The sequence below is a fragment of the Felis catus genome, chromosome E1 (genome assembly GCF_018350175.1).
Source record: "Felis catus isolate Fca126 chromosome E1, F.catus_Fca126_mat1.0, whole genome shotgun sequence".
NCBI lineage: Eukaryota > Metazoa > Chordata > Mammalia > Carnivora > Felidae > Felis > Felis catus.
The window spans coordinates 14,245,713-14,272,948 of NC_058381.1; the positions used below are offsets into that span (position 1 = coordinate 14,245,713).

Here is a 27,236-nt window from a genome sequence, read left to right on the forward strand (position 1 = left end):
CATTGAAAAAAGAAAAAGACCACAGACCTTATTTGAATTTCACCAATTTTTTCACCAGTGCCCAGTTCCAAGTTTTCTTTTTTTTTCTTTTTTTTTTTTTTTTTTAAGTTTATTTATTTACTTTGAGAAAGTGAGCAAGCTGGGGAGGGGCAGAGAGAGGGAGAGAATTCCAAGCAGTCTCCACACTGCCAGCATAGAGCCCAATGTGGGGCTTGAACTCACAACCTGAGAGATCATGACCTGAGCCAAAATCTAGAGTCAGATGCTTAACCAACTAAGCCATCCAGGAGCCCCTGTTCCAGGTGTTCTATCCAGGATCCCATTGCATTTAGTTGCCTTTCCTTAGTCTCCTCAATCTGTGACATACTTTTATCCTTGTTTATTTATTTTTAAATGTTTATTTATTTATTTTGGAGAGAAAGAGTGAACACAAGTGGGGGAGAGGCAGAGAGGGGGAGACACAGAATCCAAAGCAGGCTCCGGGCTCTGAGCTGTCAGCACAGAGCCCCACACAGGGCTTGAACTCACAGACCACAAGATCATGACTTGAGCCAAAGTCCAACACTCAGTCGACTGAGCCACCCAGGGGCCCCTGTGGCATGCTTTTTAAAGCCATTTTGAGTGTGGTTTTACTGGCTTGTTAGCCCCAAAAGTAAGAACAAATAATAAGTGTGGGGGTGGGGGTGGGGGGAAAGGTGGACCCCAGTCAATAAATTACACGAATAAAATATTTGTAGAGCTCTAGGGAGGGGGTAACCATTTCCAGCTGAGACCATAAAGGAGTTTGACAGAAACAGTGATATCTGAGCTTGACTGTAGACCTGGGATGGCTTCCACATCTGGCCTATGACACTCTTCCCAGGGAAGTTGGCATAAAGAAAAGATAAATGACTTACTCAAGGTAAGTAAGGAGGTTGCAGTGAAGGAGTCGGGGCTGGAGCTAGACTTGAAGTCACATGTATTGATTCCTACTCAGTGTGTCCATATGGAGCAGGCAGGCATGGGGCCTGGGCTGCCCCATCACAGTTCCTTGCTCTAGCCTCTGGGGAATCAGATTTGAACTCAGGATGGGCTAGGACCAGACCTGTAGCGGTTCCCATTCTGAGCAGTGTGGCCCAGGTGTCTGCTGGTCTATTGCCTTTTATGAGAAGGAAAGCCCAGCCCTAGATAAGCATTTACCCAGGACTCTGGGGTCCCGTGTTCAATTCGAGAAAAAGGAGAGAAGGAGAAGAGAGAGAAGGAATTGGCCTTAGGGTCCCCTCACAAACCTCTGAGGGAATCTCGGCTGACCCTAGCCCAGAGAGATGGACTGTGCGATGTTTTTGCCAGATAAGTCAGAGATTATGCATGCAAACCCCTCATTTTACACATGGAGGACTGAGGCCCAGGGCATCTCTACGACTGTCATCCCCTCCCTCCTGCCAGTTCGGCCCACACAGATTTGGGGTGGAAGAAGGTGAAGCATTTCCTCCCTATGGGTCACTAGAGTCAAGCCAGTGAGGTAGAGGACTCTCTCCTGCAATCCAGGAGTTTGGGTTCCTGCTCACCTCTCCAACCTGCTGGGAACTCTGAAAAGGAGAAGGGAAATAGGAATGCCCAGCCGAGTGGGTGTAGCCATCATCACACTAATTAGGGAGGTGGGAGGCTTTAGGCAAGCTCATTATGCAGTCTAGGTCTCAGTCTTGATAAACCTCCCTTCATACTTAGCATCTTTACTCAGGAGTGTCACCCAGGCAGCCCTGAGGATGGGGACTATGTAACAGAAGCCTGCTAGGGAAAGGGGCAGGGGATCCCTGGAAGCGAAGTTGCACGTTCTTAGGCTGCTGAGACTGGTTAGTGATTAGGCCCATGGACACGTTGGTCACTAGCACCCATGCTGACCAGTAGGCACTCAGCTCCTGACCATGGAGAGGATGGTAGAGGAAGGCTAGGGCATGGTACAGGCTGATACATCTCCAAGGCTCAGCCTGGGTCTCAGCCAGGTATTGTGGGAATGATCTGAAGCTCTGGATAAAAAAGTCAAAGCATACAGTTTGCAAAAGGGATGTCAGACATTACAAGGAAAACCCACATATTATTAACAATGATGGGGGGCGTCAAAGGTGAGCCCCTGGGTTGCTAGCGACATTCTGTCCTCAGCGTCCTGTGGAGCCCTCACAAAGGACTGCTTAGTGCTCTCTACACCCAACTCATTCATTCAACCAGCAAATGTGCATTGAGCACCTACGCTGCACCAGGCTTTGGGAAGATGCTGGAGATGCCTAGATAAATAAGGCATGGTCTTGCTTTTAAGAAGTCCCCCAGTCTAGCCGCTGGATGCCTCACCTGAGAGCCAGACATGCCAGCTTGGCCAAGACAGTCTTGGTTTATGCTGCTTATCCCAATGCCATTATCAATAGTGTCCACTTTCGCTCTCAAAAGTGTCCTGGTTTGGAGAATAAATTACATGGTCACCTTAACCACAACATAATGTATAGGCACTGGTGGAAACAGTTGCGGAAAGTGGTGGGAGTAGTTGCTGTAAAGACCATGATGAAGAGGGGCGCCTGGTTGGTTCACTTGGTTAGGGAGCCGACTCTTGATTTCAGCTCAGGTCATGTTCTCACAGTTCTTTTTTTTTTTTTTTTAATTTTTTTTAACCTTTATTTATTTTTGAGACAGAGAGAGACAGAGCATGAATGGGGGAGGGGCAGAGAGAGAAGGAGACACAGAATCGGAAGCACGCTCCAGGCTCTGAGCCATCAGTGCAGAGCCCGACGCGGGGCTCGAACTCACGGACCACGAGATCGTGACCTGAGCTGAAGTTGGATGCTTAACCAACTGAGCCACCCAGGCGTCCCAATGTTCTCACAGTTCTTGAGCTCAAGCCCTGCGTCGAGCCCTGCAGCACCGTCAGCACGGAGCCCGTTTGCAGTTTGCAATTCTCTCTCTTCCTCTCGCTCTGCTCCTCCCTCCCTCAAAATGAATAAATATATATATTTTTAAAGACCATGATGAAGAGACATGGGTGGAGGCAACCCGAAAGCAAGAAACTACTTGATATGTTATTGGAGGTTAGACCACCAGACTACCGAGAAAATGGCCAGAAGATGATGCTTTTTTGTGTGTATCTGTTTTCCTCTCATCAGGCTTACTGCTCCCAGCATTAAAATTGAGCTACGTTTCTGGTTATGAGTAACGTCACCAACATGGAAGGGGCTTCCACGTTCAGCTACACTGGACTAGGTACGGTTCTCCACATTCCTTGAACTTCATGGATGACAAACAAAGTACCCATCAGCTGGGAGACTGGTTAAAAGAACATAATCGAGCCATAAAATGCAATGAGAAGGCTCTTTGTGTACCGATATAGAACAATCTCCAGAATGTATTGCTAAGTAAAAAAAATCTGTGTAAAGAATAGCAGGTACGGGGGCGCCTGGGTGGCTCAGTCTGTTGAGCGTCCGACTTCGGTTCAGGTCACGATCTCACAGTTTGTGAGTTCAGGCCCCACATCGGGCTCTGTGCTGACAGCTCACAGCCTGGAGCCTGCTTCGGATTCTGTGTCTTCCTCTCTCTCCCCGCCCCTCCTCTGCTCATGCGCGCGTGCGTGCTTTCTCTCTCTCTCTGTCAAAAATAAATACACATTAAAAAAAATAGCAGGAACAGAGTGTTACCATTTGTGTAATTAAAGTGTAAAAATATGTACACACACTCACACTCCTATATACAAAGAATATAAAAGAACTGGTAACCTTGGTGGTCTGGGGCAGGTGAGATTTTTACTGTATAACCTTTCGTACTTTTCGAAAAAATGTTTTGTTTATTTTTGAGAGAGTGCAAACAGGGGAGGGACAGAGAGAGAGGATCTGAAGTGGGCTCTGCACAGACAGCAGCGAGCCCAATGTGGGGATCAAACTCACAAACCATTAGATCATAACCCAAGCCAAAGTCAGACACTCAACTGACTGAGCCACCCTGGTGCCTCTGTACTTCTTGAAATTTGAACCATGTGAATATGTTACCTATTTACAATTCTAAATAAAATAAAAGTGGGGACAAAATAAATAACTGAGTGAATAAATTCCCAGAGTCCTTCCTTCTATGTCTGCCCATATGATTCCTCTGACTTGCTTATTAAAATTCATCTTACCCTTTGAAACTCAGTTCAAAGCAGCCTCTTTCCAGAAGCCCTCCCTGACTGCCTTGCCTGCACAGTCAAAACAACCTTCTTTAAAGGCTTTTATTCTGCAATCTTGGACATGAAGCTGCTGTGTGCATCTCACTTCATCCACCAAATTGAAATTTCTCCTGGCAGTGACTGGCTCTGATTTTTTCTTTCTTTTTAATTTTTTAATATTTATTTATTTTTGATTTTTAAATTTATTTTTGAGAGAGGAGAGAGAGAGAGAGACAGAGTGCAAACGGGGGGAGGGGCAGAGAATGGGAGGTAGGATCTGAAGCAGGCTCCAGGCTCTGAGCTGTCAGCACAGAGCCCAACGTGGGGCTCGAGCTAACTGCAATACCATGACCTGAGCCTAAGTTGGACGCTTAACCGACTGAGCCACCCAGGTGCCCCAAAAGTTTATTTATTTTTGAGAGAGAGACAGAGACAGAGAGACAGAATGTGAGTGGGGGAGGGGCAGAGAGAGAGAGGGAGACACAGAATCCAAAGCAGGCTCTATCTAGGCTCTGAGCTGTCAGCACAGAGCCCAGGAGGGGCTCGAACTCATGAACCATGAAATCATGATCTGAGCCGAGGTCGGATGCTTAACCGATTGAGCGATCCAGGCACCCCTGGGTCTGATCATTTCTGATCTTCCTGAAGCACTGAGCTTTTGCAAGACTGAGTGAATCACAAGTGTTTTACACTACCTAAAGTGCTTTGATGACCACTATCTCCTCACAACAGTTAGGTGAGAGGCTAGACAGATATATGTTTTTATTTGACAAATGAAGCTCCTGAGCTTCATTTACTGGGGTGAAAGTCAAGTGCTATGCTCAAGGTTACAAAAACGGACAAGGTAGAGGTGGCAGGAGGCAGATTTCCAATCTAATCAAGTAGTAGGTTCATACACCTTCCTGACTGCTGGCCTTCCTTGTACACCCAGTAGTCAGGTCTTGCTTTTTATTTCCAGGCTTCTTGTGCGATGGTTCAAATGTATCTGCCCCTGGTCTAGTTCAGCACCCCCTCATCCCCCACACATCAGCCAGAGCATTTCTCACCTCCCTTCCTCCTGCTTAAATGCTTAAAGACTTTCACTAGCTCCTCTCCCCAGCACCTGTACTCCAGGACAAAGTCCACTTTTCTCTGCATTTTTTACGAGGCCCTAGGACCCGCCCTAGCCGGCCTCGGCAGCTTCAGCTTCCCAATTCCCATCAGATCCTGGCAAATGTCAGGAATATGCCTTAAACACTTTCCAGGCCTGTGCACGAAAGAAAGTCCCCACTCTCTCCACCTGGAGAATGTCAGCTCACTGGCAAGAGCTGGTAAAATGTCACCTGGGTAGCATTCTCTGACCTCCTCAGTCTCCACCAAAACCCAACACCTAAACTAATGAAAGACTGTAAACAGTGTCTAGCCTGTAGATTTAGCCTGACCCAGCTCTACTTCTTGCTCTCTGTGTGACCTTGGTCTCAGCTTCCTCCACTGCGAAATGGGTATAATGTACCAGCCTGCAAGTAAGGACTCATCTGGTGGGAGGTGTCGGAGGCCGCTGGTAGGGGGGAGCACGGTGTAGCTCAGGGCAAAGTTTGGCGGCTCCATTTCTGACACTGCTTACCTTTTAGTTGCCCTGCACCCCTTCCTCAGGAAGCTAGACCCACCCCAGCCCCACCCTTTTTCAAGCTTGGTGAGGAGGGCGCTGTGGGTCACCGCAGATTAGAGACCGCGTGGTCATTTGGCTGATTTGCAATAGGAAGCAGAGGGCCATTGGGGGAGGGGACGCTGAGCAATGGCAGTCCTAGAAGAGTCACTACCCAAGGTCAGGGCGCCCGCGGGACAGGCTGAGAACGGCAAGGACGTCTCTCCGCAGCCCCGCCTCTCAAGGGGGCCAGAAGCCTCTCAGTACCCAGAGTCACAGTGCGTTCCCTTTAAGGCGTTCGGGAAAGTCACCGCCTTGGTGGACGGCCAATGAGGCGCGGTGCGTTTTGTCCCTCGCGGGCTTCCGTGGGCCGGGCCGGGCGCGGGGGCGGGGCAGGGGAGCGGCGGTGGGGTCAAAGGCTACAACGCGCACCACGTGGGCCGGTGACTCCGTCCTTCCCGCAGCGGCCGCGGCGCGCAGGGCACTTGGGTTAGTGGCGCGGCGGGCGGCGCGGACAGCCAAGCCGGACGCCCGCTCCCGCCGCCATGGTCATCAAAACGGACGAGTTGCCGGTCGCCGCCCCGGCCGACGGCGCCCGGGAGCCCAGCTCGCAGGCCGGTGGCAAGGGGCGGCCGGGCGCGGCCGGTGAGCGGGGCCGGGGCCAGCAGACAGCTGGGTGGGGAGGCTGGACGGGACAGAGCGGGCGGGTGGGTTCGGGCTTTACGGGGACCGCCGCTTTCCCTCCTCCCCGGGCCGGGTTGCATCTCCCCGGGCCGCCCCCGCCCTGAAGGTCACCTTCACTGTCGCCCCCGGCTGCGGCCTGGGATTCGCACGTGGGGTCCCAGGGAGGACAGCGTTAGGGGGGACACGTGCGCGCACACGCGGTTTCGGGGTGCGCCGCCGCCGCAGACCGGTGGAATCGGTGCCCCACCCCCTCCGCGCGCGGGCATGGGGAACCCTCGGGGCTGGGGTCACTGACACTTGGCTCCGTCCGGCACTCTTCGCGTAAGGATCTCAAGCATAATGTACCAGCCTGGAAGTACACAGCCTTTCTGTACACAGGGCGGCAGCCCTGCGAGTAAGGCTCAACCTGGGACTTCCCAGGTTTGGTCTGTGGGAAGAGCGCGAGCCGGGGGTGGGTGTGTATTGTGAGGGGGCTTCTCTAGTTCATTCCCAGAAACAATGCTTTAACCCCAGGTCTTCAGGCTCTGATGTCTTCCCTCTTAGGTGTTGGCGGGATCTGCAGACCTAAGGGTCTGCTTGCGTGGAGTCAAAGCCAAACTCCTTGGCAGGAGGAGGTGTTTGTGCCAGAACTTGATCATTAACCCGCCTTATTGCGAAAAGTGGATCAGCTCAGGATTGCTGTTTTTAAGGCAAAGGTCATTAGTGTGGAGTGGAGCTCCCAGCTGTCCCCCACGGGGGCTCTGTGGAGGTGGCTTTGGGAGTGGCTGTGGCTCTTCTCTGGTGGGTCCTGCTTCATCTATTTCTCCTGGGCTTCCTCTGTTCCTTCCATCGTGTCTTAGACTCCAGCCTTGAGGCTGGAAGCCCTTTCCCAGGGCCTCAGTTGTCATCTCCAAATCATCCTCAGGGCCTCGGGGCTGGGCTGTGGTCTTTCTCTCCCCTGGATGGTGGTGGGAATGTAGAACTACCCCTGTCTTCCACTCCCCCCAACTCTTCTCAGCAGGACTTGTCATCTTAAGCTCCCTTCCTAACTTCAGTGAGTCAGGATGGGAACAGTATTAAGTAGGCTCTCTGACCCTGTCACAGCATAGTTACCTTGTATTGGGGGTAGGTACTGTAGCAGCTTTGCTGATTGCTTAGATGAGGCCAGGGTTTGGGCAGAACAGCAGATGCTGATGACTCCAACCTGCCAGGCTTTGATCTGATGTGGCTGTGAATCAGTGGGGCAGGCCAGATAAGCGGAGGTCCGGTCTGGCAGATTTCCCTCCTAGCAAAGAGACCTGAAGAGATAAAGTGACTAGCCCAAGGTCACACAGTGCTTTAGCTGCAGGGGGCATTTGGATTTCTAACTTATGGTTGACATGCCAAGGCTTCCCTGATCTATCCCAGAGGAAGCCGGGACAGGCATGTTGGTTTGGATTATATGCTGAGAACATGGGGACTGAAGAGGGGAGAGTCTGCAGGAGGATTTCTCCGAGGGCTTGTGTAAAAAAGCCCCATCTCCACTATGTGCTGAGAGGCTCTGTCTGGGGCAACCTGGGTCAGGGGAAGGGCACAGCTGTTCATTTTCTGGAAACTGGGAGCATGATAGTGGTGGGACATTGGCTCCTTATGTCTCTGGGAAGCTAGGATAGATAATTAGGATTTGAATTACAGCCGGCCTGAATCTATTCAAAGAAGTAGGGTGGCCTTAAATGGAGACTCCCCCCAACCCCCCAGCAGGCTCCCATCCAGGCTTCTGACCCTTAGGACCCAGCTGTGGAAGGCTCTCCAGTCCCTTTGAGGAGGTAATCAAGGCCTTTTGGGGTGGGGGGCAAGGGTCAGTTACCTTCTTGGGAATAAAGCTGCTTTTAGGGGTTAAGAGAACAGGCAGGTTTTTCAAGTTCACAGTGGTGTGTCAAGTTCCTTCTGCCTAGGGGAGGGTTCCTTGGAGTTGAGGCCCAGACAGAGAAGGGGGCTGGCAGACTGGGGAGGAGCTTGAAGGCTTAAGGGGAGCTCCCTGACAGAATCCTAAAGCTCTTGATTTGGGGAGGTCTGAGTAGACTGGCTTGAGGATCACTTAACTATCTCCAGACCTTGCAGACATGTCTCTGGCCTGGGGGGAGAGAAGGAGACAGATGCCCATATCATCAGGGTCTTCTGCAGGCTGCCTGCCAACCCCTACCCTTTCCTTTGAAGCCCTGTTCCCTGGGAGGTCTTTCCGGGCCTTACTTCCTGCTGGAGCCTCACCTGCTAAGGCCTTGACTGGGGCGGGGCCTGGCTCTGGCACAGTCTACTGAGTGAGGCCATGCCAGGCTGGGGAAGACACAGAGGCCACCTGGGATGGCCTAAGTTTCTTTTCTAAATCCTCCTTTCTGCTGCTCATGGGGTCTCTGCTCCCAGGCCAGGACAGGGGTACACTTTATCTCCACATTCTGACCCAGTCAGTGAGAACTAGTGGTGTGTGTATGCAGTGTGCAACTTGGGCCACCCCTTCCCATTCTGCAGAGAACCACCTTTTGTCCTTTCCCGAAGGCCCAGATCCTCAGGGCAGCCCCCTGGGATATGAGAGGAGGGGATGTAGAGGGTTGGAAGGGTGCTGTGGCTGGGGATCGATCTGCCTCCTGGACTAAGCTCTGAGGCCTGGAGGAGGAAGGGGTACTGTGTACCCAGTGGGTGCTGCAGCCTTAAGGAGTGGCACTCAGAGGCATGGGTTTGGGCATGTGACAGACCTCTTTTTTCTTGACCTGGCTTGGCTGCCTGTTGACTCCGGGTCTTGGGGCAGCTTGCTTCCTAGCCTTCTGGAGCCTCAGTTTCCTCAAGTGAGATGAGCTGGTTGAGCTGATTGAGGGACTTGGTGTGGGATGGGCCTAGAGTGAGCACTGACTTTCTGGGAACCAGAATGGAAATGGTTGTTGTTGCTACTCGGAGGTCATTGCCAGGCTGCTCTGCCCCACCCCCTTTTCCAGAGGGTTAGGGTGTGATTGGGAAGAGGGCAGGATAAGAGGGGCTCTGCCTGGGCCTGGCCCTTCTTACCATCTGGCCAGTGTGTGTAGGCCTTTGTGGGGCCTGTGCAGAGGCTGAGGACCTGCTGTGTGCCTGGTCATCAGGGCTGCCTGGGACAGGACTGGACTGGAGGGGAGGGGGCCTGGAGTGAGCCTGGCTCCCCGCCCCCACTCTGGTTAGTATGGATGCCGGAGCAGTGCTGGCTGGGCCCTGGCAACAAGTCAGAGGCCCTGGGAAGGCGCCCTGGCGAGGCTGGGCATGTTCCTTCTCCACAGCCGAACAGCCTTCGGCCTCTTGCTGCCAGCTCTGTTTTCCCTGAGGGAGAGACTTGGTTTTCTCCTGGCAGCGCAGGGGCTGCTGGGAAGGGAAGACAGAGCCTGCCAGCTCCGTGGTGGAGCTGGAGGCCCGGGGCACGGGTGCAGTTGTCCTCTGGGAGATTGAGGGCCCATCCCCCCTCCCACTAGAACCTGTGACTGTCAGAAAGAGGAGAGCGGCCAGGTCACCTGCAGGGGGCAGCATGAGCCAGAAGCCTCAGCCAGCCACTTGACCCAGGAGGCAAGGTGCTCAGAGTCTGTGACTGGTGGACGGGGTGGCCACCTCATGGCCTGGGCCTGGGTCTGCACCAGCTGTTGCCGGCAGCTGGCTGAAGCGGTCCTGCCCACCTCCACTGGGGTTGGGGCCGAGGAGAGGACCCCTTTGCTGGGCCTTGCCCCTGCCAGCCTGTCCCCAGGGCCCTCAATCCTGAGAGGCCCAGGTACCCCAAGCTGGGCTGGGTTCTCCTGCCCCCCTGATGGCTTCGCTAGCAGTGACCCCCTTTTTGGTGGGTACAAGGAAATAGGCCTGAGCACTGGTAGCAGCTCCACCTGGGGTCCTGGAGCCACTGGGGCCTCCTGGCCCACAGCCGTCCTTCTGGCCGACCTTGAGCAGGATGCGAGGCAGGGGGAGTGTGCCCTTCCCAGGGCTGCCCTAGCAGGCCTGGCCCCACTGAAACCCGAAGCCGGCCAGAGCTCCAGCCCTGGGCTGACCAGCTGCATGGGGGCGAGGACAGTGGCAGAGGCCAGAACAGGGGACTCAGGCAGTGCCGAGCCTGAGCTGGAGAGCTGGCTGCCTCGCTGCCATGGTGGTCCCGAGACTCCAGAGCCCGGGAGAGAGCAGCCTCCAACTGCACCAGGTGGGCTGTGGGGGGCAGCAAGCCAGGTGGTCAGCCTGTTGTGGGGGTATCACTTGGCCTTAATCCAGTGGTAGGGAGACCTTCAGGGTTTCTCAGAGGAAGGAGGAGGGGAATGGAGGCTACTGGGAACCAGCCATGGTCATTTGAAATCTGATAGGGGATTGGGTACCCCTGGGACGTAACCTGGTGCTGAGGTACCTTCTGGGCAGGCAGGCTCCCGGTCCAAGGCGAGAGGGGTGGGAGCTGTGGCCACCTTTGCCTTTCTTCCCTGTCCCCCTTTCCCATCCCTCTTAGCCCAGACTTGGAGTGCAGGCTGCCTGTCTGGGGCCGGGTATCTGACTTCTCACTTCTGGGGTCTTAGACCTCAAAACTGCTGTACCGTGCTGGGGGGAGCCCTTCTTGCATCTGCTCCTATTCCAGGAGCTTTCCCACAGCAACGTCTTTCTCAAGGACCCAGTTAGGGGAAGTGCCTCATATCTGCCATTCCTCTTGCTGCCTTTTGGAAGCTGACCAAGCACCGCCCTTCTCCCCACCCTCCTGCTTGTTTGTCATAGAGTTAGCCTGATTCTCCCTTTGGGGTGGCCGCTTCCTTTAGGGGCTTGGGGTAGCACTGCCTGGGGCTGCAGGCTCACTAGAGAGAGGTCCTTGTGTGTCCTTGTGGTTTTCCAGAATTTTCCTTCAGGTCTGGAGGGGTGTGCTGGGGACAGGGACGGGGGCGATAACAGGCCTTGAAAATCCACAGTGGCCATGATTGAGGGCAGTGTGTTGGCATGGTGGTGTGGGCTCTTGACGGGGGATCTGGGGTCCACTGTTGACCTTGGACAAGCCTCTGAACTTTCCTGGGCCTCAGACATCCTTATTTGGGGAGAGGAGGAGGGAGCTATATCTCAGCTCCTGGTGGTCCTGTTTATCACTAAGCTGAGGGGACACGGGGAAGAGGGAGTGGCTTCTCTGCACGTCCCGTGGTGTGCCCTTCTGTGCTGGGCTTATCTCCTTTCCTGACGCTCCTGGCTCCACGTTTATGGTGGGTCTGGGTAGGGCCCACATAGGTCTGGGGAGAAGGCACCTCCTAACAGTAGGGCGGAAGAGGTGGGAGCAGAGCTGGGTGAGCTGACCTGTCTGGAGCTCTCAGACAAGCAAGGGGCCTGTTTGGTTTCCAGGCAGACCCTCGTGGAAAGGCCCCAGGGCCAATTGGATATCCAGGCAGGCTTGTGTTTTGCCGGAGTGTTTGTGAGGAGGTCCTTGCTCCCCAGGGCAGGGAGGGAGCTCTCCTTTATTCCCTTTAGTGTCTGGGCAGAAAGGGAAGGTTTTGTTCCCTGCTTTCTTCTCTTCCCCACAGCTTGTGAATTGGGTGTTGTTCGCAAATACTGGACTTAACTCCACATTTGCGGTAATTAATTCATTAATTCAGTGCCTTTTTGTTGAGTGCAGGAAAGATGGAAGGAAGAGAGAGCTGCGAGTATGAAGAGTCCCCCAGAATGTCATAGAACAGTGTTCTGGGAGGTGTCACCATGTCTCTGGAGCAGTGAGGAGGCAGTAATCCTGTTGTCAGGGATCATTTGGGCAGGCTTTAGAGAAGGGGGTTTATTTCACCTGGGCCTTGATAGACGAGTAGGAGTTTGCCCGATGGAGTGGTATACTGAGGGCAGTGTAAACTACACAAAAGCACAGAGGTGGGAGGGAAGATGTGTAGCCTGCGTGTCAGGCTTCCTGGTAGTTTGGTGTATCTCAGACCTTGACAAGGAGACCGGCAAGAGTTGAGATGTACCTCAGGCTGCCTGAGAGCTTTGGCCTAAGAAGCTTGGATCTGGTTAGCAGTGGGTTCTGAGTGGTGACTTGAAATAGGGGATAGTGGCCTGTATTGGGGCCATGGCTGCAGAGGCTGGGTTCCATGGCCTGCTTGGAGATTAGGTTGGGTGACTGGGGGTGGAGGGGCTTTCACTAAGCAGAGGCCAGCTTGTGGAGGAAGGTGAATTCCATGTCAACAGGATGAGTCTTTGGTGATGCCTAAGGGATGGCCACATGTTGAAAAGCTTGAGCGAGGCCTGGATTGGCCAGGTTAGCTGCATGATGGGAGGGCATTTGAAGTCCTGGGAGATCAGGTGGGATGAGGAGAGGCTGGGGCCCCCGGATGCCCACAGCCTGGGCTACCGGAAGGGGATGGAGCTGGAGAGCAAAGAACATGCGAACAGTGGCTACCAGGGAAGGGGAGGAGAGAGTGAGCCATGGTGGGTGTCGCTGAGAAGTCCGACACCTCAAGGCCAGAGAAGACAGTTGGGTTTGGCCCTCGGGGTGGCTTTAGGGAGACTGATTTGGGTGGGTGTGCTCAGATGGAAGCCAGACTGGAGGACTGAGGAGCAGATGGCAAGGGAGGGCCCAGCATGTGGAAGGGAGAAGGCAGCGTCCTGCAGGTGGCCAGGGTTGAGGGAGAGTTGTGTGCCCAGTGTGAATGGGACTGTGGAGTCCGGGGTGGGGCTGACTGAGTCTTGGGAGGAAATGCGGATGCCATTCTCTAGGGGCCGCGTCCACCCAGGTGGATGAGGCCGACGGCCCCACTTGACTCAGCTCCTTTCTTGTTACCCGCAGCGCTGCCATCAGTCATGCTACTGAATGGAGACTGTCCAGAGAGCCTAAAGAGGGAAGAAAGGGCTGCTGAGCCGCCCAGGGAAAATGGTCTGGATGAATCCGAGCCAGGAGAGGAGACGACTGGACAGGAGGTCATTGTCATTCAGGACACAGGCTTTTCTGTGAAGATCCTGGCACCTGGGATTGAGCCCTTCTCTTTACAGGTAAGTGGAGGAGGGTGCTGGGGACCAGAGCATGAGCCTGTTAGGATAAGGCTGGAAAGGCATGCCTGGTCATCATTTGTCCTAGCCTCATACTGTAGGGAAAGTGGTATGTCCTCACCAGGGTGGCTGGGGCCTTTTGCCTGGTAGGTGTCCCCCCAGGAGATGGTACAGGAGATCCACCAGGTACTCATGGACCGTGAAGACACGTGTCACCGCACCTGCTTCTCGCTGCACCTGGATGGCAACATGCTGGACCACTTCTCAGAGCTGCGCAGTGTCGAGGGGCTGCAGGAGGGCTCGGTGCTACGCGTGGTGGAAGGTTTGTCTGAAGTTGGGCAGCCTGCCAAGGGAGGGCGCACAGAGGTGGGGCCAGGTGGCACTCCACCCACCCCCACTGCTATCTCTGTGTCACAGATGAGTGCGTGGAGGCTCAGAACAGGGTGGACCTTGTGGAGGCAGGATTGGAGCCCAGGTCTGTTCCTCAGGCCTTCACACATGTGCCCTCCCACATTATCGGTTAAATATCAGAGTCATGATTTTTTTTTTTTTTTTTAAATGGTACCAACCAAGGGCTTGTAATCAGCCTAGTCAAATTCTATAGACAGAAAAGTTAAATCTCATAAGGAAACTAAAGTTTCAGGGCTCCCAAGTAGACAAGTCAGGCCCAGTGTGGAGTGAGCAGCTGGTGTGGTGAGACTGGTTGGTTATAAAAGCTCCCATGAACTTGGGTCCCCAGGGGAGAAGTAGCTCAGGGGTTCTGGGCAGTGTGTGAGGTTGTTGCGAACACATATGGAAAGATGGAACCCAGCTGTACCCAAACTTGATGAGGAACCCTCTCTTCTCCCCCAAAAGAGTCTCCATTAAAATTCACAAAGTATATACTGGGGGGCAGTGTTGTAGTTATGGGTCCTGGTAAGTCCTCAGGCCACCCCTGTGCAAGGGCTGCCCTGGAAGAATAGGACTGAGGCTGCAGTGCAGGGCCCAGCAGTTCCTTGGGCCTGCGTGCCTGTGACACTTGTGAACGAGAGCAGGGGCCTTTCGGTAAGCTCCCTGAGGCCTGGGTGTGCTTCCAGAGGCATTTCTTGTGCCCTTTGACAGAAGGTTCTTTGCAGACAAGGATCTCTGCCTGTTAGCAAGCAGGTGTGTGTATGTGTGTGTGTGTGTGTGTGTGTGTGTGTGTGTGTGTGTGTGTGTGTGTGTTGAATCCAGAACTCCAGCTTAATGTGCTTATAATGGAATTTGTAAGTGGAGGCCTAAAATTTGAAAATCAAGACCATCGTGGAAGCACCATGGCAGACTTCTCTGTACTGGGTGGGTTGTTGCAGCAGCGAGCAAGCCCTGCCTCTCATCCTCCCAACAGAGCCATACACGGTACGTGAGGCCCGCATCCACGTGCGCCATGTCCGAGACCTGCTCAAGAGCCTGGACCCATCTGATGCCTTCAACGGGGTTGATTGCAACTCCTTGTCCTTCCTGAGCGTCTTTACCGATGGCGACCTGGGAGGTGCGGGAGGCATTGGGACTGGGGGTTGGGCAGAGGATCTTAGAGCAGATTGGCCAGGGGCTGGTGAAGGGGCCATGGGCCGGGCCTTCCTAGCAGGAGGGGGCAGGGCTGGAGGCATCCAGACTGGGGCCATTTTAGGTGGGGAGATAGTTGGCCCCTGCGTGGCCCTGTGCTGACCACCAGCCTCGGGTCCCTTAGACAGCGGGAAGCGGAAGAAGGGCTTGGAGATGGATCCCATTGACTGCACACCACCTGAGTACATCCTTCCAGGGAGCCGGGAACGGCCGTTGTGTCCCCTGCAGCCCCAGAACCGTGACTGGAAGGTAGGACTCCAGAGCAGAGCCAGGGAGCAGCAGGTCTCTGGCTGGGCGGGAGCCACCTACCTGGAGGCCTGGCCTACTCATTCTTGGCCATGCTTGCAGCCCCTGCAGTGCCTGAAAGTTCTTACCATGAGTGGCTGGAACCCACCCCCTGGGAACCGCAAGATGCATGGGGACCTCATGTACCTGTTTGTGATCACAGCCGAGGACAGACAAGTCAGCATCACGGCATCCACTCGGGGCTTTTACCTGAACCAGTAAGTCCCTGTTCAAGCCTGTTTCGGGTGTTTGGGCAGCCACCCAGGGTGCCCTGCGCAGCAATCGCCCTCTTCCCACAGGTCCACGGCCTATCACTTCAATCCCAAGCCTGCCAGCCCCCGCTTCCTCAGCCATTCCCTAGTGGAGCTGCTCAACCAGATCAGCCCAACCTTCAAAAAAAACTTTGCCGTGCTGCAGAAGAAAAGGTGGTGTCTTTGCTCCGTCTCTGCCCCTTGCCTCACATCCCATGATGGGGTGGGGTGAGGCTACCAGCGTGAGCTCCATCGCTTCTGCCCCAAGAAGCCATGCCCTCAGCCCCCAGCACCCCAGAGCCTCCCTTCAGGGAGCTGTTAGCCGGGCCCCAAGACGGCAGCCCTAGGAGAGGTGCCCATTTGCTTCTGTTAGACTTTCCGGTGGGGGGGTCTCGGCGCAAAGACACAAGAGCTGGTGGGGGCTTCAGAGAAGGAGGCTACGACAGGGCTCTGAGCTTGGCAGGCTTCCCTATCTCCCCCTCTCCCTGCCACAGGGTCCAGCGCCACCCATTCGAGAGGATTGCCACCCCGTTCCAGGTGTACAGCTGGACAGCGCCCCAGGCAGAGCACGCTATGGACTGCGTGCGTGCAGAGGACGCCTACACCTCCAGGCTGGGCTATGAGGAGCACATCCCTGGACAGGTGCCTGCAGCCTGGCCCTGCCTGCCCCGGGCTCTTCTCTCCTCTCCCCTGCTGGGGGCCAGGCTGGGTTCTGTGTGCCTCCCTGGAGGCTCCATCTACTTGTCTGTCTTGTTCACTTGGGAGCCTGTGAGGCTGTCCACGGGGAGGTGGAGGAAGGGGCGCCCACAGCGGGTCTTGGGGCTGGGGCTGAGCCGGCATCTCCGTCCCTTTGCAGACCCGGGACTGGAATGAGGAGCTGCAGACGACAAGGGAACTGCCCCGCAAGAACCTGCCTGAGCGGCTCCTTCGAGAAAGAGCTATATTCAAGGTGCCTACGGCTCTCGTGCCTGACTGGCAGCCTCAAGCCTGTTTGTTGCCTGCCGAGATGTCCAGACAGGGTGCCTTGCAGGGCGTTGGCTAACTTCTCGCCTCCGGCAGAGCAGGCTACCCCAGTTCTGATTTTTGGCCTCTGTGACACTTGGGAGTCCATGGGCTGGGTGGGGTCAGGGGGACCTCCTTCCCTGTGGGCTGTGTGACAGGGTTCTTCCAGCCTCTCACCCTCCACTGTCTGCCTTCAGGACCTCGCCTGGACACACACGTGATGTTATCTAGAGAGATGAGGGAAAAAGAAGCTTTCAGAAAAGCCATTTTTAATCTCCCATAATCTTACTGCCTAGAGATGGTAATGGTAAAAATAAGATCTAAGTGGTTTGAGTACTAACTTTGCCAGGGGCCGTGTCGTGTGTGATCGGCATCATCTCTTGTAATCTGTCAGACACCTTGTAAAGGTCGATAACTTTTGTTGTCACTGTTTTATAGACAGAGAAAACAGGTCTGAGAGGTGACCTGGCCAACTTCACCTGGTACATAATTGGTGGATCGAAGACCTGGTCCAGCCCTTCTCTTTGTTAATCACTAAGCTCTGCTGTCTCTGAACATCAGTGTTAAATTTTTTTCAAAAAATGGGTTTCTTGTGCTTTTCCAAGTGTGAGGAAGCTAAGGTTAGAGCCCCCGGGCCCTCGGGGCCGTCCACTTGCCTCTGCTGTCTGGGTGAGCTTGGCCAGGTGGGCCCAAACCTGTGGCTCTCAGGGATGGCGCCTTTCTCACCCTCCCTGCCTCGGCCCCTCAGGTGCACAGCGACTTCACGGCTGCAGCCACACGGGGCGCCATGGCGGTCATCGACGGCAACGTGATGGCCATCAACCCCAGCGAGGAGACCAAGATGCAGATGTTCATCTGGAATAACATCTTCTTTAGCCTGGGTTTTGATGTTCGTGACCACTACAAGGACTTCGGTGGGGATGTGGCGGCCTACGTGGCGCCCACCAATGACCTGAATGGTGTGCGCACATACAACGCCGTGGACGTGGAGGGGCTGTACACGCTGGGGACGGTGGTGGTGGATTACCGTGGCTACCGCGTCACAGCCCAGTCCATCATCCCTGGCATCCTGGAGCGGGACCAGGAGCAGAGTGTCATCTACGGCTCCATTGACTTTGGCAAGACGGTGATGTCGCACCCTCGATACCTGGAGCTGCTGGAACGTACTAGTCGGCCGCTCAAGATCCTGAGGCACCGGGTGCTCAACGACCGCGGCGAGGAGGTGGAGCTCTGCTCCTCCGTGGAGTGCAAGGGCATCATCGGCAACGACGGGCGCCACTACATCCTCGACCTGCTGCGCACCTTCCCCCCTGACCTCAATTTCCTGCCCGTGCCCGGCGAGACGCTGCCCGAGGAGTGCACCCGCGCCGGCTTCCCCCGGGCGCACCGGCACAAGCTCTGTTGCCTGCGCCAGGAGCTGGTGGACGCCTTTGTGGAGCACAGGTGAGGGGCCAGGCTTTTGAGGGCACCCAACCAGTAGACAGTTCTGGGGTCTGGTCCTTGACGGGAGATGCTTTGGAAGGTGAAGAAGAGGGGCACCTGAGTGGCTCAGTCAGTTAAGCAACTGACTTCGGCTCAGGTCGTGATCTCGCGGTTTGTGAGTTCGAGCCCCGTGTGGGGCTCTGTGCGGACAGCTCGGAAGCTGGAGCCTGCTTCGGATTCTGTGTCTCCCTCTCTCTGCCTCTCCCCCACTCACACTCTGTCTCTCTGTCAAAAATAAATATTTAAAAAAAAAAAAAAAAAAAAGGAAGGTGAAGAAGAGCCAGCTTTGGCCCCGGTCATTACAGCCCCAGCACCGTGCACTGTGACCTCACGCTCTGCAACATGGACATCAGGAGCTTTATGTGGGTGGAAAATTAGCAGCCAGCTAGCCCAGTGGCTCTCGGCCGAAGCAGCACTCTTCCTCTGAGGAGCATATGGAAATCCACTAACGCGTTTTTAATGTTCCAGCGCCAGGCGGTGTCACCGCTGCTGGCATTTGGTGCTTAGGAGTCTGCCACATCGAATGCCCCTCACCACGATCAGTCTCCTCACAATGCCAGGGGGGATCTGTCTGTTTTGAGCTTGGCCCGCATGGAGCCCCTGGCCACTCCTTTGCTAAACACTCCAGATGTCCTCTTTCTGTGGGGAAGATCCCGGGTGTGGCTGTGACCTGCTACTGCCTGATGGAGTTGCTGGGGTGGGAGGTGTCCGCGTGCTGACACAGACCAGGGGTCTGGGGCCTGCCTCTGGTCCCCGCAGCCAGCGGGAGGCTGCCAGGCCAGCGAGGCTCCCGGATACCGTCTTCCCATCTGGTGCTGTGCTCTAGGTACCTCCTCTTCATGAAGCTGGCTGCCCTGCAGTTGATGCAGCAGAAAGCCAGCAAGATGGAGAACCCCACCTCACTGGAAAATGGTGATCCCCCCTCCTCGGAACCTAAGCCTGAAGACCCTCCGGGGCCCGAGGCAGGAAGTGAGGAGGAAGGCGGCAGTGCTAGCGGCCTCGCCAAGGTGAAGGAGCTGGCAGAGACCATCGCCTCAGACGACGGGACAGGTGGGGCTGCTGTGCATGGGGGGAGCGGGGAGCCCCGGTTCTGTCCCGGCAGCTGGCGCCTGCCAGCGGTGGCTTGCCCCAGCCCTGAGAGAGGCCGGCAGATGTCCGCGCGGAGCCGGGGGAGGCCTGGGGTAGCACAGCCTCGCCCTCTGGTGGTGGGGCGGGGCTGCCTCCGAGCCGGCCGTGTCTCCGCAGCAGACCCTCGGAGCCGAGAGGTGATCCGCAACGCGTGCAAGGCAGTCGGCTCCATCAGCTGCACAGCCTTTGATGTCCGCTTCAACCCTGACATCTTCTCACCAGGCAAGTGTTACATTAGGACGGGCAGGATACCGTGGGGGTCATCTTGGGGCCCTTGGTCTGGCGGGTGCTGGCCTTTATCTTGCCACCCCTGCATCCCTTCTGCCTGGCTCAGGCCTCTGCTGTCCCTCCCACAGGGGTTCGTTTCCCCGAGTCCTGCCAGGAGGAAGTTCGGGACCAGAAGCAGCTGCTGAAAGACGCCGCCGCCTTCCTGCTGTCCTGCCAGATCCCCGGCTTGGTGAGGGAGGGGCCACAAGGGTGGGGGGCTGCACAGGGCATGCTGTTAAAGGCCCTGGTGCTTCATCCATCTGATTCTGGAAGCTTGTGGAACCTTCGCAGGAGTAACTCCCTTAGACCTGCTGATCTGTGAGGCAGGCGGGGCAGAGTGCTTGTCACCCTCGTACATACAGATGGGGCTGCTGACCCAGAGAGGCCAAGGGAGGCCTCGGGCGCAGGCTCTGCTTCGCTGGGCCTGCCACAGGGGCCGGCAGCTGGGGGTCTGGTCCTCCGAGTCCCTGTGTGATGAGACAGCTGACAGAGGGGGCACTGGGGCATCTGGAAAAAAAGGTGGGGGGAGGGTCCTGTCCTCACCCTCGTAAGCTTAGTACATAGGCTTCTTGGACGATGGAGCCCCTGCTCCCTACTGAGGTAGCCCCACAGTCGGGTGGCACGCCGGTCTCGGATCTATGAGCCCAGTGTTCTGTGCCAGCTTCCCTGGCCCCCAGCCTGTCCTCTCTGAGGCTTGACAGAGCTGTGACCCCCAAGTGGCTGCCTCTGTCCTATTCTGCGTGGTCCGGGGAGAACCTGTGCTGCCTGTTGGGCTCTGCCAGTGGGGCTCCCTCACCTCTGCTCCCCTGCTGGGAAGCACCTGCTTCCCTGTGACTGCCATCCCATTTTCCTGTCGCTTGTGCAGAAGGCTGGGGGGGGGGGGGGCACGTTCTCACGTCCTGGCTGCCACTTTGTTTTTTTCCCTCTTCCCAACTGGGAGCTGGGGTCTTAGTCCCCTCCTTCCCTCAGGGCCTCAGGATGGCATGAGCTCCCCCCTCCCCTCCCCCGGAAGACCCAGGGTGGGAGGAGGCAGAGGGCCCAGGCTGGGGGCCCTGACCTGCTGCAGCCCGCAGGTGAAGGACTGCATAGACCATGCGGTGCTGCCCATGGATGGGGCCACGCTGGCTGAGGTGATGCGCCAACGTGGCATCAACATGCGCTACCTGGGTAAGGTGCTGGACCTGGTGCTCCGGAGCCCGGCCCGAGAACAGCTGGACCACATCTATGTGAGTGATGCTCGGGGCGGCCAGGCCGTGAGGCACTGGGGCTGGATGGAGGCCTGGGGCCCAACCAAGACTCCCTTCTTGAACCCTTGCAGAAAATTGGCATTGGAGAGCTCATCACCCGTTCTGCCAAGCACATCTTTAAGACCTACTTACAGGTATTGCTGTTCCCACCACAGCCTGCGGGTGGGGGTTGGGGGGTGGCGGGTGGGATGGGCAAGAGCCCTGGGTTGGGGCCTGAGGGCCCTTGTGACTTGAGTCGAACCTCCTTGCAGGGAGTGGAGCTCTCGGGCCTCTCGGCTGCCATCAGCCACTTTCTGAACTGCTTCCTGAGCTCCTACCCCAACCCTGTGGCCCACTTGCCCGCCGACGAGCTGATCTCTAAGAAGAGGAACAGGAGGAGGAGAAACCGCCCCCCGGGGGCAGCAGATAACACGGCCTGGGCTGTCATGACCCCCCAGGAGCTCTGGAAGAACATCTGCCAGGAGGCCAAGAACTACTTTGGCTTCAGCCTCGAGTGGTGCGTGGCAGCACAGGGTGTTGGGCTCTCCGCGGCTGCGGCGCGGGGGCAGCGGTTGCAGGGTGGGGGCTGGGACTGGAGGGAGGGAGCAGTGGAGGGCTGCTTGCCGGGGTGATGAGGGGATGGGAGCTGGTACTTGGGCTTGGTCCTTTGGTGGGGAGGCAGCCGTTGACTCAGGGGGCAGAGACGGGGGCTGGGCCGCCCAGGCCCACCTGCCACCTCCCCCCACAGCGAGACCGTGGACCAGGCTGTGGAGACCTATGGGCTGCAGAAGATAACGCTGCTGCGGGAAATCTCCCTAAAAACCGGAATCCAGGTGTGGATGATTCAGGGGGTCCCTCCTAGCTCCCGCAGGGTCGGCAGGAGCGTGGGGGGAAGTGGCCTTCTCTCGACGTGGGATGCTCGGTCGGGAGGTGCTGGCCGTTTGAGCCCAGGGTTGAGGCCACCTTCGGGCTTTGGGCTGTGTCCCCCAGATCCTGCTGAAGGAGTACAGCTTTGACAGCCGCCACAAACCCGCCTTCACCGAGGAGGATGTGCTCAATATCTTCCCCGTGGTCAAGCATGTCAACCCGAAGGCCTCGGATGCCTTCCACTTCTTCCAGAGTGGGCAGGCCAAAGTACAGCAGGGTGCGTGGCCAGGTGTGGCTGGGGGGTGGGGGTCCCCTGGCCCGGCCCTGACCTTGCCGCCCTTGGGGGTGCCCTGCAGGCTTCCTGAAGGAGGGCTGTGAGCTCATCAATGAGGCCCTGAACCTGTTTAACAACGTGTACGGAGCCATGCACGTGGAGATCTGTGCCTGCTTGCGCCTCCTTGCTCGTCTCCACTACATTATGGGTGACTACGCCGAGGTGGGCCTTGAGCACCCTCCGGGCTGTGTCCACAGAGGCCGTGGGGCCCGGCCTGGCGCTGGGGGATGGCAAGTGAGGGAGCTGGGGCCATGTTCTCACTCCGTGCCGCAGGAGGCGGGAGCCCAGGCCTGGGGACCTGAGCCCCAACGGTGGGGCTCAAGGACGCCGTTCTCCTCAGGGGGTCCCCTGGGAGGATCGGGCAGAGACCAGGGAGACCCCGGGGAGTTGCTTGTCCTGCCTGGGAGAGCTGCCTCGCTCGCAGACGGAGTGCTTCCTGGGGACGCTGGGAACGATAGTCTGAGGCTCACGGTGCCGGGTGCCTTGTAAGAGCCACGGGGAAGCTGTCGGGAACGTCGCTAAGCATTCCTTGGCCTGCTGGCGACCACCTGCCTTGTCATGGGGCAGGTGCACTGTAGGCCTCCGCTTGTCCTTCAACCGTAGACTCTTTCATTTATGTGTGCCTTTTTTTTTTATTATTACTGTTTTAGATTTATACCTAAGCATAGATTTTGTTGGGTCGAGAGACTCAAGGCGAGCTATTTAAAAATGCCTCGGAGTGGGGCCTGGCCTTCCATGCTCACAGCAGCTGAGTTGTGAACACTTCTCTGCTGAGGAGGCTGCGCTGCTCGAGGGCTGCTTGGGGGCCGGGCGGACTTGATGTGGGGCGGTACCCGCGCTGGGATGACAATTCCCCACCTCTCCCAGGCCCTGAGTAACCAGCAGAAGGCTGTGCTGATGAGCGAGCGAGTGATGGGCATCGAGCACCCCAATACCATCCAGGAATATGTGAGCAGTTGGGGGCGTGGGTGGGGGGTGGCGCTGGGACCCAGGACCCTCTCCTGACTCCGCTGCCCCTGCAGATGCACCTGGCCCTGTACTGCTTCGCCAGCAGCCAGCTGTCCACGGCCCTGAGCCTGCTGTACCGCGCCCGCTACCTCACACTGCTGGTGTTCGGGGAGGACCACCCCGAGATGGCGCTGCTGGACGTGAGTGCTGGGGAGGGGCAGCGGGGCTAGCCCTCGGCCTAGCGAAGCGGCACTGACCGGGGCCCTCCCGACCGCCCCCAGAACAACATCGGGCTGGTGCTGCACGGAGTGATGGAATATGACCTGTCGCTGCGCTTCCTGGAGAATGCGCTGGCTGTCAGCACCAAGTACCATGGGCCCAAGTCCCTCAAGGTGGCCCTCAGGTGAGAGCCCATGCTGGGTTAAGGGCATGGGGCGCCCAGGGCCGCAGGGACATGGTCCCGGAAGGCACTTCGATTGAGGGTGGACATGGGATCCGGCAGCCTGTCTTCCATCTGACTCCCGAGGGATTTTCTCTCAACTTGCGTCTCTTCTCCGAGTCCCGGGCTTCTTTGTTGCCCTTGGGTGGATTCCAGAGGGGAATCTAGAGTAGTCCGAGCCCCCGCGCCAGGCCCACTCATGTCCCTTCCGCGCCCTGCACGCCCCCTTGCAGCCACCACCTCGTCGCCCGGGTCTACGAGAGCAAAGCCGAGTTCCGGTCAGCCCTGCAGCACGAGAAGGAGGGCTACACCATCTACAAGACCCAGGTGGGCCACGGCGGGGGCTGAGGGGGCGGCGCCGGGCCCTTGGGCCGTGGCTTCGCTGACCCCTTCCTGCCTGTGCCACCTACCCCGTAGCTGGGCGAGGACCACGAGAAGACCAAGGAGAGCTCCGAGTACCTCAAGTGCCTGACCCAGCAGGCCGTGGCCCTGCAGCGCACCATGAACGAGATCTACCGCAACGGCTCCAGCGCCAACATCCCGCCCCTCAAGGTACGCTGCCCCCCCCCCCCCAACTGCATGTGCACCCGCCCTACCCCCCACCCTCCGGCTTCGCGCGCTCACCGGCTCATTGGCGCCGCCCCTCAGTTCACAGCCCCCAGCATGGCCAGTGTCTTGGAACAGCTCAACGTCATCAACGGCATCCTCTTCATTCCTCTCAGGTGAGGCCCCCGCTCCGCTTGCGCTCAACTCCCACGTGGAAGCGGGCTTTCGGTTTTTCTTTTTAAAATCTGTAATTGGTTGTTGTGGCTCAGAACTGAGAAGTACAGCCAGTGGTAAGAAGTTCCCGGTGAATCTTTTCAGGAAATAGCCACGTAGTTGAGCAAGCACATGTCTGTAATCTTTTCCCTTTTTTTATTTGCACAAAAATTGTAGCAGACCGCGCACGTGGCCGTATCTTTCTGCACTTACTGTCCCTTAGCAGCCTTTTCCTTGTCAGTACGTACGAGCAGCTTTGTTCTTTCTCTGGTTTCCCGCTGCCTCCGTGTGGGGATGTGTCTCACACCTGGACCCTGAGGGTCCTGCTGTGGCTCTTAGAACAGCGCTGCCTTCGTGGGCTTCTCGGTCCTGCTGCCCTTCCACCGGCGGAGGACGTGGGTTCGGTCAGCCAGGGGCTGGGGTGCTGACAGCGTACCAGCCGCGTGTGTCGCCCCCGCCCCACTGCCACCTTCCGTGTGTGATCTGCTGTGGGACAGACCACGTGGCGCTGCGGACCGGAAGTGAGGGTAAAGGCTGAGCAGGAGCCGGGCCTTAACTGGAGGCTGTGTCGAGTGCACCATGTTCTTACTGTCTTCGCGCTTAGGGGCCTTTTTGCTTTGCGGAGGGGAGCGCTTGTTCCACACGTCTCTCCCCCCACTGCAAAGAGCGGAGCCTGATCTTGCCCCAGGTTCAATTTTAACCAAGGCCAGTAAGGTGACAGAGGGCCCAGGCTTGCTCTGACACCTGCCCTTCATCCCTGTCCTTCTACTCAGCCAAAAAGACTTGGAGAACCTGAAAGCCGAGGTGGCACGGCGGCACCAGCTCCAGGAGGCCGGCAAAAACAGGGATAAGGCTGAGGAGCCCATGGCCACCGAGCCTGAGCCAGCGGGGGTCCCGGAGGATTCAGCCTCCCAGCCCCAGGCCGCCAAGGACCCTTCTTCCCCGGGCTTGCAGGGGTAGGAAGGGAGAGACAGACGGACAGTCAGCCAGCTGCCCCGTTACCCGGTGATCCAGACTCCAGGAGAAGGGGGGGCGTGCCCTACAGATCAGGAGAGGAAACCAGTCCCTCTTCTGCCATGTTTCCAACCCCAACCCCACCCCAGCATCCTCCTGGGACCCTGGCCTGGCCTGCCTGCCCCCCCCAAAGATGTTTTTGCACTGGTTCAATGAATATACGATGCAGAGGCCTAATTGAAGACACGCAAATGAAGTGTGTGGGCATCGGCTCCCAGTCGGGGGGGGCAGGTGCCCCCTCCGGCCCCCCCATCCACGAGCAGGTGTGTGCGAGCGAGTCCGTGCCCGTGAGTGTCTCGATCCGTCCTTCCTAACTTGTACATAGCCCCGTGTCTGTTCTGAGTGGATGACGTGAAGATGAGATTTCTCAGGTCATTTGAATGTTTGACATTATGGCTGCTGCTTCTGCTGCCTCTGCCCCTGGGCCCAGCCTGGCTTAGAGTCCAGGTTTGAAGCCAAAAAGAGGGGAGCTTTCCTGTGTCCTGGGAGGGGGAGTCCGAGCTCTGTGGCAGGGCTGGAGGGTTGGGGGTGCACTTTAGCTTTGTGGTGAGGCAAGAGCTGCAGGGGCTTTACCCGTTGTGACTGGGCCTTGCCTTGCCAGGCTGGGGGGGAAGGGGGAAAGGGCGGGCAGTGGTGGCTCCCTAGACACCCCGTTCCCGGCCCTGGCCTGTCTGCCCTTGGGCCCCAGCGGGAGGCAATGCCTCCCCACTTCCTGCCCCTCAGCAGGAGATAACTTTAGGGGCTACAGTCTGAATGTATCCTTCTCCCCATTTTAACCGGAGCTGCCTGACGCACAGTAGGGCCGGGGCAGGTGAGGGGCTGGGGCAGCCGGGGCTGAATCATGGATCCTGAGGGGAATTTACTAGATACAGGAGTGATTGCCACTTGTTCTTGGAGCCCAGCTCCCTACCTGGTCCTTGTCACACAAGCACCTCCTACAGAGAGTAGCTCTGGGGCGGGGGGTGGGGGGACCACCGTGGAAGGTAGTGGCTCCCACGAGCCCCAGCTGCTCCCTCTTCCGCCCTCCTGCGCCGCTTCCCTGTGCCTGCTGTTGGAGCCCTGATGGGGTGGGGTGGGGGGGTCGCCGCCCTGGTGAGGTTGAGGGAGCCGGTCAGGGCTTGGGCCTCTGCCCCGGGGGCTTTGTGGGGAGCTGCGGATGGGTATGGTCTGTCCAGATACCTTGTTTCAAAGGCAGTGGGTGTGAGCTGGCAAGCGAAGCCTCCCCACCGCTGATCAAGAACTTTTTCTTGTTTTTAAACCATCACGTCTTCATTTCACATTGGAATAAAGTGAGTTTTTGAAACCTGCTGCCCCAGCCTCTCCTGTGTGTTCTGTACCAGTCTTGTTGTTGCCAGAAATATTACTAGTAGAAGGGGTGTTTTGTTTTGTTTTTTAATCGTATTTAAAACCAAGTTAGTTAACATAGTGTAATAATGGTTTCAGGAGTAGAATTTAGTGATTCATCACTTACATATAAATAGAAGAGTTGTTTTTTTTTTTTTAATTTTATTTTTGAGACAGAGACAGAGCATGAATGGGGGAGGGGCAGAGAGAGAGGGAGACACAGAATCTGAAGCAGGCTCCAGGCTCTGAGCCATCAGCCCAGAGCCCGACGCGGGACTTGAACTCACGGACTGCGAGATCGTGACCTGAGCTGAAGTCAGACGCTTAACTGAGCCACCCAGGCGCCCCTAGAAGAGTTTTTTAAAGCATATGAATATCAATTAGTTTAAATTCAACACTGTCCTTATAATGTTGAAGTGGGAGGAGAGGGTAGAGTCATAGGCACCCAGCTAGGGTTTACCTGCCAGTCATTAGACCCAGAAGAATGGCCCAACAGATAAATGTCACCTGTTGGTCACAGAATTAGAGGCTGGGAATCTCTCCTCCATAGAGCTGTGTGTGGTACGTGTTAGAGTGACGGCCAGTTGGGGTGAGGGGTGCTGTGGGGTGGGGGCCCAGGCCCTGTGCCTGCTGGCCCAGATGGGTTGCTGAACACCAGATTTGTGGCATCTACTCTTGTCCCTTCGTCAGAGTCAGGAGAACTGGGAGCACCCCCCAAGGGACTAGGAGCCCTGGAATGGAGGGGGGTCTGAGGGTTGCCACCCTAGGGTTAAGTTTCAGGTCAGCCAGGTCTCAGGGGAAGGGGTTACCATGTAGGTGGGCTCGAGGGGCAGGGCCTCGGAGATGGGAGGGTGCCTGTGAGGGGCCTGCTGCCAAGAAGAGGGGAGGTCTCATAACTGGCGG

General features: G+C 56.8%; 1 protein-coding gene across 5 annotated transcripts; it reads left to right on the forward strand.

Moving 5' to 3' along the window:
* The first annotated feature begins 6,217 nt into the window (after positions 1-6,217).
* Positions 6,218-26,297, forward strand: CLUH (clustered mitochondria homolog). 5 transcript variants are annotated; one of them, XM_023243506.2, is made up of 26 exons: positions 6,218-6,428; positions 13,207-13,409; positions 13,557-13,728; positions 14,770-14,913; positions 15,112-15,236; positions 15,336-15,490; positions 15,572-15,697; positions 16,018-16,165; positions 16,380-16,472; positions 17,274-17,968; positions 18,834-19,057; positions 19,253-19,357; positions 19,492-19,592; positions 20,476-20,628; positions 20,721-20,783; positions 20,901-21,145; positions 21,377-21,461; positions 21,619-21,772; positions 21,852-21,991; positions 22,697-22,777; positions 22,852-22,977; positions 23,059-23,180; positions 23,450-23,543; positions 23,634-23,768; positions 23,865-23,938; positions 24,749-26,297. In XM_023243506.2, exons 1-26 carry the CDS (start codon positions 6,329-6,331, stop codon positions 24,933-24,935), a joined length of 4,050 nt encoding a protein of 1,349 aa, XP_023099274.1. In that variant the 5' UTR covers positions 6,218-6,328; the 3' UTR covers positions 24,936-26,297. The 5 variants fall into 5 exon arrangements, with proteins under 5 accessions (XP_023099274.1, XP_044900364.1, XP_011287334.2 ...); XM_045044429.1 differs by having other exon boundaries at positions 19,256-19,357; XM_011289032.4 differs by lacking the exon at positions 6,218-6,428 and adding an exon at positions 10,004-10,620 and having other exon boundaries at positions 19,256-19,357.
* The last annotated feature ends 939 nt before the right edge of the window (positions 26,298-27,236 follow it).

Coding starts and splice junctions, on each gene's coding strand:
- CLUH (XM_011289031.4), top strand. CDS start 10,050: ATGGCCTGGGCCTGGGTCTGCACCAGCTGTTGCCGGCAGCTGGCTGAA. Junction 21,773..21,851: donor GCAGGCCAAAGTACAGCAGG/GTGCGTGGCCAG, acceptor GGTGCCCTGCAG/GCTTCCTGAAGGAGGGCTGT. Junction 22,778..22,851: donor CCAATACCATCCAGGAATAT/GTGAGCAGTTGG, acceptor CTGCCCCTGCAG/ATGCACCTGGCCCTGTACTG.